Here is a 15,259-nt window from a genome sequence, read left to right on the forward strand (position 1 = left end):
GGAAGCAATTAATTCATCGAAGTAGAATAGCCTAACGTGGGGCCAGACATCGAACGTTGGGGTTCGTGACGATCAATAAGCTTCTGTTCGCGTTAATACGAACTCATGCGAGTCGGTAGAAATGCTACGAGTGGATTCAGATCGAAGGTTTGGTTTGAGAATAATGGAAGTTTATTGATATTAGTAGGAAGAATGCTTTTTGAATAAAAAATATACATTATCATTCGCAGTATCACGGAGGAGACCACGCCTGGATCAAAAATGAACTTGTTCGCACAAATATTTCGAACCAAGATTCTATTTCTTTATCGTACTATTTTTAGTACGATCAAATGCACTTTGTCTGTGCTAAGAATATAATTAAGTAATGTAAAACTCTCTCTGGGTCCGAGAAGACCCAGGTGTGGTGCAGCAAGGGTTAACAATGGTAGAAGAGAAGTACCAACGTAAGATAAGCTAAGATGAGTTTCGTGCAGTTAGAAGAGAGGAACGTTTGGACGATGTAAAGAAATTATGTGAAGAATTCAAAGTCCCAGAAATGACGAAGAAGCAGTTCAAGGTGATGCACAGAAACTAAATTCAGTTCGACCAATCCAGATCGTGCTTGTTGAGGATCGACTCGGAGAGCAGAAATATTTAATGTTAAGTGTTCTCTTACCCACGTCTGTTTCCGACAAAGTGACTGCCCTGGCGACCGCTGACATAACCTTCTCTGTGGGCATAATGGCCGCTAGGTCCAGCTGCTCCGAAACAGTCTCTACAGTGGCTGTCATGATCTGTTCGAAGAACTGATATAAACGATCAAAATAGCTACCTCCGGTCACATAGATTAGCCTACCGTGTCAGTGGTCACGCAACGCCATTTCGTAGTGGAAGAAGAGAGACAGAGATAGGCACACACAGTTTAGACGAAGAGCATGCTGCAGTTTTTGTTGCGGAAAAGTGTTTTTTTTTTCGCATGGAGATAGGAAGACAGTGTTTCTTTTTTTTCTCTTTCTGATAGGCGGTGTAACATTTTGCGTATACAGATTCGATCATGTCAAGAACGACGTTCCATGGACATACCTGCGGCATGTGGGCGAGCACGCCGCCGACTGAGTGCATGTCCGTAAGCGGCATGCTGATCACCACGTCCGATTTCGACTCGCCTTTCCTCGATGTCTCCGGACTCTTGCGACCGTGATCCTCGGCGGTTTCGTCGACGATTTTCTAAAAATCGATTCATCATTATAAATCCGCAATAACTACGTGAACATATTAACACGTGGCCAGTAAATGGAAAGTAATTACAAATTCATAATAATTTGCTTAACAAAAGTTATTGGCTCGAGTCTTATAAATCGATAGACTCTGACTTTCGCTGGGATCGATATTTTTTGTGATACTATCGTTCGAAATTGTTAGACGTTTGCGTTAAAAAATTTTTTTGAAAAAAGAAAGAGGAAAGATCGAGGAAACGAAGAGAAAAAGAGAAAGAGAAATTCGAACCAAAAGTATTGGCCACTGGGAGGTCACTAAGTGATTACCCCCACCATTGCTCCACCTCTTAATTCTTCGTACCGCCTCTCGACCTTTAGCTCCGCCTCTCGCGTTCGAGATAGACAAAGTACAAAATTTTTGAATCATTTCGAAACGGCGATAGATTTGGAAACCTTTGATGGCTTGAAAATTGAGACTGTTTTGGAATCATCGAAACTTTTGAAAACCTTGGAACGACACTACTTCGTCGCCAGTTTATCTTTCACATGGTAAACAGAAACATTATTGTCGATAATACGACTGTGACCTACTTCTACTTAGAGTAGAATACGCTCGATGGAGTTCGATTAGCAAAAGTTATTGGCTCGAGTCCTATAAATTGATGGACGATGATCACGCCTAAACTGAAACCGCCAGTGATCTGATTCGGTGATCTACTTGCTCGTACGCGGTGCGATCACAGTTATTTCAGGCTGGTGGCCTAACGAACTCACGTCAGGCGGGTAAGCTGGATTTTCCGGCGCCATGTATGTGACCAATTGCAGACAGAGTTGATGCCAGATCACTCTGGATTCGCAGTAAGTGCACTCGGCACCGTAGCTGTCCGCGTTGCACACGTGACAGCTGTTCCAGTTCGAGGCGACGATGGACTTCATCAGGTGGCACGCGTCTCTGCACACCCACGTGTTGATCCCCGTGTGCTTGTCCACGCTTTGAAGCTCCATCTTTAAACATTTCACGCGACTCGGTGTCATTCTTTAGTCACCGAGAATAGCTTTCGTTGCCCCAGTTTTGACAACTCAAAGGCAACGTATATATTTTTATTCTTCAGTTATTCAAGATAATCGAATGCAGAGGATTTCATTCAGATCTCGAGTACTAGAGCTTCCTACTATTCTTGAGTACTGAAGCATTTTATTATTGAGTACTCAAGTCTTTTATTCTTCTTGAGAACCCAAGCCTACTCTTTTCAAGTACTCAAGCTTTCCACTTTCTCTAAGTTCTGTGTTTCCTAATTCATTTCTTTAAGTTTCACTAAATTACCTGCTTCAACAGTATGTCCAACATGAGGATGCAACAAGACAGGTTTAGCTCGGCATTGGTTGTGAATTCCATGTGTCTCGCTGTTGGAACCATGTCGTCGGACAATGGTGTCGATTTCCCCGATTCGTTTTCTACGACTGAATACATCCACTTTGTTCATTTTTGTTGGGAACTTTGAAAATTATTTGCAACTGTTCACACGATTTTATGCGTACATATAGCGTTTCCATCCTCATCCTCCTTCCTCGATCCTTTGCTGGGCTTCTGCTCGGACTCGGCAGTGTTCATGGCTCCCATAACAGCTACTCCATCGCTGAACATAGAGAACAGTTGACAGAGAGGAATGCTGATCTCCAACATGGTCAGTGTTTGCAACCAGTTCAGCGCCTGCTCCTGCACCTTCGCGCAGGTGTTGACGAACCGCTTTGCTACAAAGTTGTACATCTTCTTCGCGTCGAACCCCAAAGGACTCATATCTCGGTCCAGTATTTTGCTGAAATTAATCATTTCGAAAATATTGAAATATTAACAAATTTCGAAGACGAGTTTTATTTTCATTCATTATGAAATAGGACGATGAGGAATTGTGAGTTTATTGAGTCCAGGGTCATCTTGATTCGATAATTTAAAAAAGGTGATGAATCTTTGTCATTTTTCATTCTAAACAGTTTTAGAGAATCGAGAAGAATTCGATTACCATAAAATCATTTTCAATTCGTGGAGCTCGTGTTCTGGGACATCGTTCACCATAGCTTCCATCCAGTGTGGCATCACGTAGTCCCACACATCAGGTGTGATCACCTCGTAGGGCACCAAGCAGAAAAGTCGATTCAGTCCGTCTTTAAGATGCGATGTCCTCGAAGCCAGTGTTTCCCTTAATTACAATTAAGAGTTTCCATTTGAATTTTTATTCAAAACACTGATAGAAACTTCGATCGATGTCACTACCCACGCATTGAAATCATCCGAGCGAAGTTTGCATTAATATTAACTTTCGTCGTTTCATTGTACGAAAATTACTCCCATTGATCTGAACTTTTCACTGTACAATTACTCGTTTATTTTCTAGTAAACTTGGTAGATTTTTTATATAAAATATTAGCTAAAATATTATTCGGAGCCAAAGTTAAACAGACTGAAAAGTAAAACACGTTTTAGATATTTTCTTTGAAGATAAATTTCCAATTATATTAAACGTTTATTGTACTACCGAAATGTACATATATTAAATTAAAAATCTACTAAATTTGATTAAAAAATTTTAATTCCTAAAGAAGTTATGGTTATTTATATAATGCGCTTAAAAAAAATTTGTACAACCAATTTAGATGAAGTGACTCTACTTGATCGATCATAACTTCCACAAGAAATCAAAAATTTTTAATCAAATTTTGTAAATTTTTTGTTTAATATTTGTGAATACTTTTGATAGGAAAAACATTCGATAAAATTACATATCTATCTTTGAACATAATTTCGAAAAACTATCTTAGTTTCTAGCCACGTTCTTGGAAAATAAATCGATTTCCGTTATTGAAAATTGCACTTGGATTATGGAAAAAGGATAATAATTCGTACCAGTGTCCACCAACGCGAACATAGTCCATCGGATGCGGCAAAAGACAGGAGATGAAGACGTCGTAATGTGTCTTCATCACCTCTGACAGCCAGCCGCAAACGTATTCGGTTTTCAATTTTTCCAGCGCGCTTTCCGCTTGACCTGCGAAATTACATCTGCGAATTAGACGTCGTTCTCGTGAAAATTCTCATGGGGGTTACGATCGCGAATCTATTGACGCGGGTTCGAAACATCGAGATTCAATTTCGTAAGAATTTTTTCGAACGAACCGCGCCGTTAAATGCGAGAGGAACAATTCCAAACGCAGAACAGTACAGAAGCGAATTTTCGGGACACATCAAAAACAGAGGAACGTTACAAATGTAAGAAGCTGATTAAATCTGTGTTGGCTGTGTCACGGTTTGTGGCATGCAACAAAGTTTGTTCAAATTCGCGTAACTCCGATACCGATTCGACAGATTTTCGTTCAGAGGATTGTAAGGTCGTGTTTCTTTTTTTTTATTATTTTTCTATTCCCATTACGGGATCACTACTTCGATGCATAGAAACTTCTCGGATCGTCCACGAATTTTTTCATTTTTTTTAAACGAAAAAATTGAATTTCTAAATATACCCAATCTACAAAATTAATGTTTCCATTGAATTATTTTCCGATCAAATGATTCTTCTAATTTTTCCACAAGGGTGAAATTTTTTCATGATTTTGTAAAGTTGATTTCTTCGAATTTCCTTCCACAGATTCTATGCATCGATGACTATAAAGACTCGATCAGCCGCGACGCAGACGCACTCTTGTCCCTTCTCATTCGTTCGAATACACAATACGCATATGGTTTCAGCGGTACTCGTGTGTGTGTGGCATGCACACGCAGAGGCAACAGTTTTCTCCAAAATGTGTACGCGAGAACGCACAGGCGTCAACTTAGTAGACTATCAAGAGAGTGTTACAGGTTCTACGAGAATCTACGTTTGCTCGACGAATTATTGCGTAATTGAGTCTCCAATAATCGCGTGGTAGCTAAAATATTTTATAAACATACTTGGTGATACGAAGAGTTCAAGTAGAAGCAGAAATTCGCGATAGTGAACAATTTTTAATTACTTTCACGCTACGACAACTTTGAAAAGAAGAATAGAAACGATAAAGAACGAAGAACAAAAGAGATCAAATGTTGGAAAATCCCCAGAGCTGACGCCTCTGCGAAAAGAGTTGGGTACAGCGTGCCACGAGATGGGAAGACATCGAATACACTCATTTACTGGTACGATTTACAGGGACACCAAAACGGGGTCACAAAAATTTTCAAAGACAAAAAGTCGGACAAAACACAGAAGCTATTCAGTCGAAACGCGTCGAACAGCAAAAGGGGTCACAGTTAAGCTTGGAGAAACACCGACGACACGAAAGCACGAACACGTATACATGAATGTTTACCCACGAGGCGTATAGAGAAGACTCGTTCGTTTTTTGTTTCACTTCGTCCCTTTCGGAGGCGCCATTTTGCCTTTAATCCCTGATCGATTAACAATCTGTGTTTGATATATGTAATATCTTTCCCCCGGAGGGTTTACGAGAACAACGAAATTGATTAGTGAATTATTACGTAAATATTATGGAATGTACAACAGGAGAAGGCAAAGTGACGAAAGAACGAAAACAATCAACGAACGCGTCTGCAGAGTGTCGTAAGAGTTGTTGGTCCACTCGAATGTGCCTACGATCGCGGCCAGAGACTACCTACGTCTAGTGATGGGCTCGAGATGCTTCGAATCACTTCGAGCACAAGGCCAACGCACCGAGTCTCTCCGAATAACGCTTAATCGTTATTTGTTACTTTATATTTCACTTTATTAGAAATTTTCGAGCTTCGTATTGCCTGCGTTATTCAATGAAAATGTTCTTTAATGGAAAACCGAACTTCTATCATCGAATTTATCAACGTAAGAAACTCTTGAGTCTTGGAAAAATTTTGTCCGTCGAGTCTCTTTGATTCAACGTGACCAATTCTCAAAGCGCATTTGCTGTACCGTTGCGCTCGAAAGTGTCGAAGTGAAACACAGTGTATCGGCTGCCCATCACTACCTACGTCTTCTACGTCTACGTCATAAGTGTATATATGCGAAGTGTTAAATTACCAACAGAAAAGATAAGGTGCATAAGGCTTTTTTTAGTACCATCGAAAGAGTAGGCAGTAACATGAAACCAATGAAATAGCATTGACAATAAACGCCCGAGAATTTCGACCGAGGTGTCCTGATTCGGGGTGCAAAGCCCCACCAGCAACCAGACACCGTATCTGCCGAGTAGTTGCCTCTCCTCCAGAGTCGACGGATCGTACTGGCCCCCACTACCGCTACCGGCTCCGCCTCCGCCGCTTGCTCCGCCTCCGCTGGTTCCGCCCCCTGAGAATCCTGTGCTGCCCTTATTAGTACTTATTTCCGAGATGTCTCGATTACTATCCATACTTAGCGGTTCAGCCTCCTTAAGCAGGCTGCAAGTAAAGAGGAACGCTTATGCGGACGGTGCCCAACACGATCTGGAGTCGCATCTGGCTGTGGTCGGCTCAATGATGTGCAATTTTCAGTAGGCTGGTTTTTGAAAAAGCTGATGGACTCTGATTTTCGCTGGGATCGACATTCTCTGTGGTGCTTTCGCTTGAAATTGTTAGTCGTTGCGAAGACGCGCGTCTGTTTCGGTCAAAATATTTTTGGAAAAAGTGAAAGGAACGAGAAAACGAAAGAAGGAGGGGAAACAGAAATTCGGACAAAAAGTATTGGCCGTTGAGAGTTTCCGAGCAGTTAACCCCACCATTGCTCCGCCCCTCGACTCTTAGCGCCGCCTCCTACGTTCGAGGGACGCAGTGTAGGAGTGATTCTTCAATTTTTTACTTCAAAAGCAAAAATTTAAAATGTTTTAAGATTTATTGGGTTCCTTTACTCGATTCAAGATGTTCTGACACTGTTTGAACTCTATTAATTTACAAATGAAGGTTACATATTTAACAAGATATGTAGTGGGGGATGACCTTGTGCGGCCAATACATTTGTTGTACAAAGGAATCGACATGTGCGTGATTTTGTGGTAATAAGGACAGGATCTAGTAATCAACAATTGTTCTTAACATTTGAAGCTTTCACTAACGATTTCAGGCGATTCGAGAGACAAAAGAACATCAAACGTCGAAGAATCTCAGCTTCCACGTTCAATGGTGGTTTGAATTCTTGCACGATCGAGTTTATCCCTTCTCAAGTTTTACAAATCCATGGTGATCGTTAAATTAAATAATGTTGAGTATTAATCGAACGCTTCGATCATGGAAAAATTCGTGAGAAACTACTTCCAAACTGCGACAATGTCGATCGATGATTCCGGCATGTTTCTCGAGAAGATGATGGAAGACTAATCGATCTAGTTCGACCACAACGTCTATCGAGGCAGACGCGACGTCAGATCGCGATCTTCTGGGATTTATATCGATAAATTTACAACGGTGAAGAAGATGAGATATTTGAAAGTTAACAATAGACGACCAATAACCAATCAGTATTTCGAATAACAGTAAATACAATTCATCGGGGTTTTGTGTTCTACCTGCTAGAAGGGTTCATGCCAATTACAATATAGAAACTACGTAAATGCAAATCGGGAATCATCTTGCAAGATTGTGGCCAAAGAACAAGTGATATTTTGTGACGTCGAGGAAATGAAAAGAGTAGAACATTGCCCCATTTACCAAAATTGAGCCGATTGAAATTTGAAAATTTAACGTTTACTGTTTACTCGTCGTTTCGAAAATTATATATGCGTATATGAAATGGAAAAAAATTAAATCGCCGTAAAAGTCGACGACCACTATTAGCCAATTTATCGATCGATATCGCGAGAACGATGGTAAATAATAAAAGTGGGCTTGAACGTCCCGTTAAAATAGTGTTTCTGTGCATGCAGCATACCAGTGTGTCTCAGGTAATGGGTATCTATTCAAGCCTGTACCAGTAGGTCTGTTTTTATTTGTGGAACGGTACCAGGTGCTGGTGTGTAGTATCCAGGACGTGCACGGTGTCCTCGGTAAGGCGCAATGCAACTTTTATGGTGCACTTTTCCTATGCTCTACTGTGGGCGAATGCTTCAAAGTCACGTGTCTTACGCGGCCACTTGGACAGTCAGAGAAAAACTTGTCCGCGCTAGAACGACCAGCTTCGAGCAGTCTGAGACTCCTTTGAACCGACTTTATTGTTCCACTCTCTAGAATTGCCTCCTGACTAGTTTATAGATAATTCAGACACATCTGACCAACATGTGCACGCACTAAAGATCTATAAATCTCTTTCATCGTAGAGGGAGCTAGTCACTGTACCAGCAGGACCTCTTTCTTGGTACCCGTAATCTATATTATTATATTTTTTGAAATTACCAGCCGACATACTTTGCAACAATATGGATATACATCTGTAGATCAACATGCCATGTACTTAATACTTGTAAAGGTCTTAGATGGCAGCCATTCTTTCTAATAGTCTCTGACTCGGTGTCCAGATGACTTTAAGGTTCTCCTGTAAGGTAAACTTTTGATCTCGTGTTTATATCATAAAACGATAATTTAATTAACCCAGTTGGGATTGAATGCAGATCCACAGGTTTGTCTCAGATGTGACAAGAGCGTAGCGGTTCTAGAGCTAACAGTTGATCGAGATACGCGTGCAGGGGATATTGGTTAATACCAAGAAATCTGGTGTAATGAATCAGTGGATTGCCTTCAGTTTGAAAGCCCTGCACGCGATATCTCGTCCGTTTTCGTGAGTATTCAAAAGACAAAATACAGAGCATTTGGTAACCACGTTTAGTGGAAGACGATCACACTTACTGACAGGCTACCGTGAACGTAGTTCAAGAAGTATCACGTACGGTTCCCTGGACACCCAGTAAACGTGGCTACAGCATAATGTCTTACCAAGCAGGATGGACCAGCACGAACAAACACGCAAAGCAAGAATGATCCTGCGATCATTCGTTAGTACGCGCCATCGTGTTTCTTTCGAACATATTGTAGGTTAAACATATCGCGGTTAGTGATTAGCAACCATCGTTACGATGCGACCTGTACACGTGACAAATTGGTACAGCAGTTTTGTGAACTGCTCCGTACTCTCGACTGGTTCGACGATAGACTTCTCTTTTAGAAGACAACTGTTTGATTAGCTCTCACGGGAATTCCCGAATCTTACAATGGTCGCGATCTGCGGGTTGGTAAACACGAATAGGACCAATCGAACTGCATCAACGTGCGTTGCATTCGTTCCCGTCGTCAAAAAAACAATTCTCTCGCAAAAAGTACATCGACGTCGACGAAACGACGGAGGGAAGAGACTGAACATCGATCTCGATGAATTATTCGAAGGTACTACATCGTTAGCATTGATCAGTTCGACGTAGACATCTTCCAATAAAACGTCTAAAACGTTCCAAGAGATTCGTAATCAAAAAGTGTCCTTCACCGGCAAAATCGTTTAAACAAAAGTTAAGGAGATTGACAAGGACCGTTTGACTACGGTGGTGCCTAAAAAAAAAAAAACATCTAGAAGGAGAAGTTTCAGGAACAAGAGCTGTACTCTTTAACCCTGTCATTCTAGATGCTTATACCGAAGTGTTTGAAACATTTTAAGTCAGCAAGTTTTATTATCCCTGGCTTTGACGAATATCAATGAAACAATGACAAAGGTTTCTTTCCTTGGCACCACCATAGGGTTTCCTATCTCTCTCCCCTCTGCGTGTAAGATCGTCTCGTCAAACTCGTGCAAATCAGAACAACTGAATGTCTTTTATCCAACCAGTTCCCATTCTCCGTTCCCATTTCCCTTGAACGGTAAGCCGTACACGATTTCTCAGCAGATACAACAGAGGATCACACACAACTGTCGTCGCTCACCTGACAATCGCCTGGACCATGTAGGTCTGTGTTTGAGAGTCCAGCTGAGAGACATGCGGCAGCGCCATGTGATACACGTGGTCGCCACCACGACGGTTGTTGTGTCTGATGTTGTGACACTGCTGACAATAGCGAATTGGATGGTTCCCGTTATAGCTGGCGCACTCGGTGGAGAAACAAACGCTGATCGCTGACTTGTCGGTAGCTCTGCAGTTCTATAGAGTAGTCACAGGTTACATAGGAACGGGACATGCTATGGTGAGTGCCAAATAGTTTGGCTGTGCACTAATAAGTAAGGAGTAATTCCCACTGTACCACCTGAAGCTACTCTGCCGTGTCATTAGTGGTTTCTGACCGCGAATCTATGGGCATATGCTCCGAGTCTCTTAAGTGCAGAGGTAAGGAGAATGAAGGTAGCTTGTGACGTCATTGACAGTCAGAGAAGTGACGTTGAGCAGCCAAAATGGATCGACTGCACTTCGAATTCCTTCCAACTCACCTTGTTCTCACATATCATGGACACCTGCTGCATGGGATGCAGGATATCGTGAAACAGCTGATTCGGATGCTCTCTGTGAATCTCATTCGCGCATTCGATGCAAAGATATAGCGGTGGCGGTGTCTCGGTCGCGAAAGTGATGGATATACGATGATCGTAGCAGACTTTTCCAGCTTCCGCGTTGCCAGCGTTAGGGCAAGAATCTCTTTGGCAGACGAAAGGCGCGAGGTCGTCTGAAATTCGAATCGATCTGCATAGTTCTTTATTGCATTGGATTTTGGGAATTGAGCGATCTCTGTAGAAGACTTACTCGCAAATTTCATTAGAACCGCCCTGCGGTCGAAAAGATTCGGATTGAAGGATGGCCAATAGTAGAAGAGTAATTTAGCTGCGGAGGCTCTCGCTGGCGCTGTGCCATAAGCAACTACGCAGAGGATGTCCTTTACCACGCCTGGCTTGAGGGCCATCAGACACTCCAGCAGTTGGCAATGATGTGCTGAAAAAGTGTTCGTTTGTGTGTGATATTTAGAAAAAGGACTACGAATTTTTAACGAAAAAGTTACACATTTTTCTATCGAGAGTGTGAAGATCGAATTTGATACCTGGATTGTTGGAATACTGGAAGATCATCATGATCACTGCGGCTATGGACTGGCTGGCAGCGTTTTCCATCCCATCCTCGGTTTTCCTTGCTGCGGTATAAGGAAGTATTTTTATTTAATTAAAAAGATCGCGTTAGAATTATTTCACGAACCGAGGAAACAAGATACTCACCAATGCTGAACGGCAGAATGTAGAAGCAGAGGTAGTTGACGATCTCTTGGTGAAGTTCCACCGGAAGCACCGAGATCGCACTAGCTGTCAAGTACGGCACGTTGTCGATCAGATCGTGATCGAGGAAGGGCAGCAGACACGCGAGACATTGCAGGAGTGCCCGGCCAAACGCTGGGAAATAAATAAATTATTTTATGATCGCTTGAAAAATAAAGATAGAAAACAGATAATGTTGGTCGAATAAAATTAAAAGGGTAGCTCGTCCCGAAAACGTAAAACGCAAAGTAAAAGTATCCATTCATGATCCATTCGTGGTCTAACTAGGAGACCGATGCAACTGACCGAAAGCAACGCGTTTCGGCCGAGTCAGTAGCAACTCCTGTGAATCTTTCCTTCGAGGAATATTCGTCGATAAATTTCAATAATTTCAACTATTTCTCAGCAACTTAAAACAAAAAAGAGTAAAGAAATGTTTGCAGAACAAATAAAAGTTAATAAAATAAAATCAGCGACGTGGTCAGACCTTCCAAACCGATATGAATGGAGGGGACAACATCCACCAGCTGAGTCAAGGCGTTGTACAGTTGCTTGTAATCCAAATTAGGGTAAAGTGCCATTCGTTCTGCATCGAACTTTTGCGATTTGACCATCTCGAGGGGAGCTTCGCGGACCTCTTTCAGTAGAGCTGGAAATAAAAAAATTAAATCAGTCCTCGTACGAGCAATTCGTGGATTGGAAAGTGGACGTTCTTACACAGCAATGTTTGAGAAAAGAATTTCACTGTGTTCGCCATGTCGGAGCCAGAAGGCACGGGTTGACTCCCGTGAAGAAGTCGTTGATAATAGTCGTGAAGACTGGTCAGCTTCAGAGAGTCTGAAAGAAGAACACTCGTGTGAAAGGTACTTATCGGTAAATCACTTTGCAATTGAAATAAAATAGAAACGTATCCTCTTAAATCTACATTGTACCCCTTCGAAGAACGAACATTAACAACACTCGGATATGAACAAAATCGAACATTATTTTCATCGTTGAACCAATAACATTAAGTTTCGAAACATTTCAATTCGCGTGAAACGTAAAATTTTAAATAACCGAAGAAGAACACTGTACTCACACGCAGCGAACTTGGTCCCCATTTTGTGCAATGTTTACGATACAGTGTCGATGATAAAATTAATCTCGAAGTGTCGCGCTCGTTGTCTCATAGTACTGCTCGATCTTGATCATTGAAACGATTCGCACGAATGGTAACCGATACAATTGAGTGCCACGAGAATCACTAAACATCACGAACAACCCTTCGAACTCGATGTTGTTCAACCACGTCGATTTTCGCGCGATGGGCGATCACCGTGATCGACCACACGAAACCCGAGACTGCTTCTTGACATGTTTCGTCAAGCTGGAGAATCAGCACGGGTCCATCCCAGAAGGCTTGTCGGCATAGAATGAACGCGCGCGCACAGTATCGACCTGTTTGGTATGGCGGCGCCCTCTTATCTTTCCATCCCCTTTCAGAACGAAACTGCGACCCCGGGAAAATCCAAGATTCAAAATCCCTTTCGCGCGAATTCCACGCCTTACTCGAACGAACGATCCAAACGATACTTTCCGCGCGATCATTGTTAATTAATGGTAAATTTTCTCGATAAAATTCTCCACGATACCCGCTCGAATCCTCGTTCGAGACTATGAAAGGATTCGGAGTACTTTTGATCGCGATTAAGTCGGATAAAGTTTCCGTTTACGATGGAAAATCATCTCGACACGCGTTACGCAAGAAGCTTCCTACCAATTACGTAAGCTCGATCGCACGAGGTTCGACAATTGTACGGTAATATCCGTTATCCCTGATCCAATAAACCGCAATTACGTTTTTAAGAGATTAATACGCGCCGTCGAATTTACGACGGCGTTGCATTAACGAACGAGACCCGGTTTATCAGCCGTGGAACGATTTCGGATCGGTGTTTCGGCGGTATTGATAAGATAACGTTGCAGCGCGTGGGTTTGTTCCACACGTACGTTGGATAACGTGCGAAATTTCACGTTTGCTCGACGAAGATTCGCGAATTCTTTTCATTTTTTGCCGCTGGTAACTCGCGGAGACGATTCTCGTTGCAGGAAAATTGAACACTCGTGGAAGTTCGAGGATTGAATTTTCCACCGTTCTCGAAATCGAAGAATTTATTTTACCTTCGTTATAACACACATTTCAATTCTCACTAACATTTTTAACGTTCGAGAATATTTACTTCCCCTTCATTATCGAGGTCTGAGAATTCAATTTTCTTTCGTTTCCAAAACCGAAGAATTTTTATCCATTCTTCGTTTTCGAGATCGGAGAATTTATTTCCACCGTTTTTGACATTTATTTATCTATTTATTATTCCACGTTTTTGAAACTTAAGAGTTTTAAGGCTCCTCCGCCATTTTCGCACTCCAAGAATCGACCGTTTCGCAATTACCGAAGCTTGCAATTTTTTTCGTTCGAATCGTCGCATCGTTCGATACAACGGTTGGCGTACGTCCAGCGAAAGTGGAAACAGTGTTAGAAATTTCGACCGGGCTTTCGTGTTAAAGCACTGTCCACCTCGGGAGAAGTGTGTCACGAGGGGTCGATTCTAGGTCGACCTATGACGTGCAAGAACAATCGATATTATCTAAATACGATGCACACCTGCAAACGGTGAAGTCACTTTCTGGAATACGTGCACCTTAACCGAACGCGGATGTGGCTTCGATCGCGACGAGTCATCGCATTAAAATAATCCAGAACGAAATGGAAAGCTCCCTTTAAATAAACCTCGCGTTTCCATCGCGAATCGGGTGGAAAAAAATAAGACCAACGTATCGACACAATTAAACGAATTATACACACCTTGAACAGAATCGTATCCGTGAGAGAAATTTCCCTTACTGGAAGCGACACGAATTTCCAAGGGCATTAAAATGTATCAGATATGCATTTATTTGTTTTCATAATAAAGGGGTTAACGGGGTGAAACACCCTTGCGATATCATCGACCATCGGAACAGTCTTCTTGGAATTAATCCAAAAGTATTCGCGAACGCGAGAAATATTTTAACGGAAAGTTCCTCGGTTTTTAAACCTCGAGTGAAATAATTTTGATTTCACCGATATAAAAACACACATCGTGACACGATTAAGAGAAATTCGAACAGTTTGAAATGAAATAATAATTCTGTACACATTCTCGATCGTAGTGATTGAATTAAGTATATTAAGTATACCTTGGGAAATGGAAATTTCTTGCAGAGAAATTAATTGAAATCAATTAACATTTGAATGTTTTATTCTCCGAGAGCAAGGGAGAATAGTTGATAATCGTGTACCATTCGCGATTAAAAATATTGCATTAATTGCATCCCTCGTTCGATACAAAAACCAGGATAACGAGAGAATTGTTCAGGAATCGTTGTAAAGGAAATGTTTTCAATTTTATTTTCCTTAATCATTCGAGCGATTATTTCTTCGAGTTGTTTTAACGTTACGAGTGTTCACGGTTCTCGGGCTCGCGGGCAGTGCCACGATAAAGGTTCCTGGAATGTTCCAACGGGGTTGAAACAAAGGGATCGGTACAGGGCTGCGTCTTCTCCTTCTCCCTGATAAAAGGGGCTGGAATCGCGAGGGGTGTGAAGAGTCTCCGTTCGAAGGCAGGTGACCGGATCGATTTCTCTATCTTGCGCGCGCGTGCACCGGCTCTGTGTGAACGATTGCACCAGTGACGCAGACGCGTGCCCACGCGAAATCGCGTGCGGGAGAACCGAGTCGGGAAAATTGAACGGGAAGAGTAAAATAAAATAAAAAGAAAAAGAAAGAAAGAAAGAAAGAAAGAAGGAAAAGAACGAGGGAGAGAAAAAGAGAACAGAGAGGGGAGAGTCACGTGTGGAAATGGAGGGGATAAGGATGATCCGGACGAGCAGGAAAAT

General features: G+C 42.0%; 1 protein-coding gene across 4 annotated transcripts in view; it reads right to left on the reverse strand.

Moving 5' to 3' along the window:
- Unc79 (UNC-79 domain-containing protein) overlaps nucleotides 1-15,259 on the reverse strand; it is a 62,319-nt gene that overhangs the window by 11,345 nt on the left and 35,715 nt on the right. For 2 of the 4 annotated variants that reach the window (XM_076310238.1, XM_076310235.1), the window contains exons 1-16: nucleotides 12,420-12,729; nucleotides 12,056-12,175; nucleotides 11,826-11,987; nucleotides 11,303-11,473; nucleotides 11,131-11,220; nucleotides 10,839-11,024; nucleotides 10,529-10,761; nucleotides 10,030-10,244; nucleotides 6,239-6,594; nucleotides 4,102-4,243; nucleotides 3,221-3,397; nucleotides 2,739-3,016; nucleotides 2,524-2,660; nucleotides 1,974-2,204; nucleotides 1,066-1,209; nucleotides 659-788 (exon numbers count right to left, since the gene is read on the reverse strand). In XM_076310238.1, coding sequence (XP_076166353.1) covers nucleotides 659-788; nucleotides 1,066-1,209; nucleotides 1,974-2,204; nucleotides 2,524-2,660; nucleotides 2,739-3,016; nucleotides 3,221-3,397; nucleotides 4,102-4,243; nucleotides 6,239-6,594; nucleotides 10,030-10,244; nucleotides 10,529-10,761; nucleotides 10,839-11,024; nucleotides 11,131-11,220; nucleotides 11,303-11,473; nucleotides 11,826-11,987; nucleotides 12,056-12,175; nucleotides 12,420-12,441 — 2,794 coding nt within the window. In that variant the 5' untranslated portion in view covers nucleotides 12,442-12,729. Of the gene's footprint in view, nucleotides 1-658; nucleotides 789-1,065; nucleotides 1,210-1,973; nucleotides 2,205-2,523; nucleotides 2,661-2,738; nucleotides 3,017-3,220; nucleotides 3,398-4,101; nucleotides 4,244-6,238; nucleotides 6,595-10,029; nucleotides 10,245-10,528; nucleotides 10,762-10,838; nucleotides 11,025-11,130; nucleotides 11,221-11,302; nucleotides 11,474-11,825; nucleotides 11,988-12,055; nucleotides 12,176-12,419; nucleotides 12,730-15,259 lie in introns of those variants that run through there. The other 2 variants (XM_076310234.1, XM_076310236.1) reach the window with 2 other exon arrangements.

Source organism: Ptiloglossa arizonensis, chromosome 4 (genome assembly GCF_051014685.1).
Source record: "Ptiloglossa arizonensis isolate GNS036 chromosome 4, iyPtiAriz1_principal, whole genome shotgun sequence".
Lineage (NCBI taxonomy): Eukaryota > Metazoa > Arthropoda > Insecta > Hymenoptera > Colletidae > Ptiloglossa > Ptiloglossa arizonensis.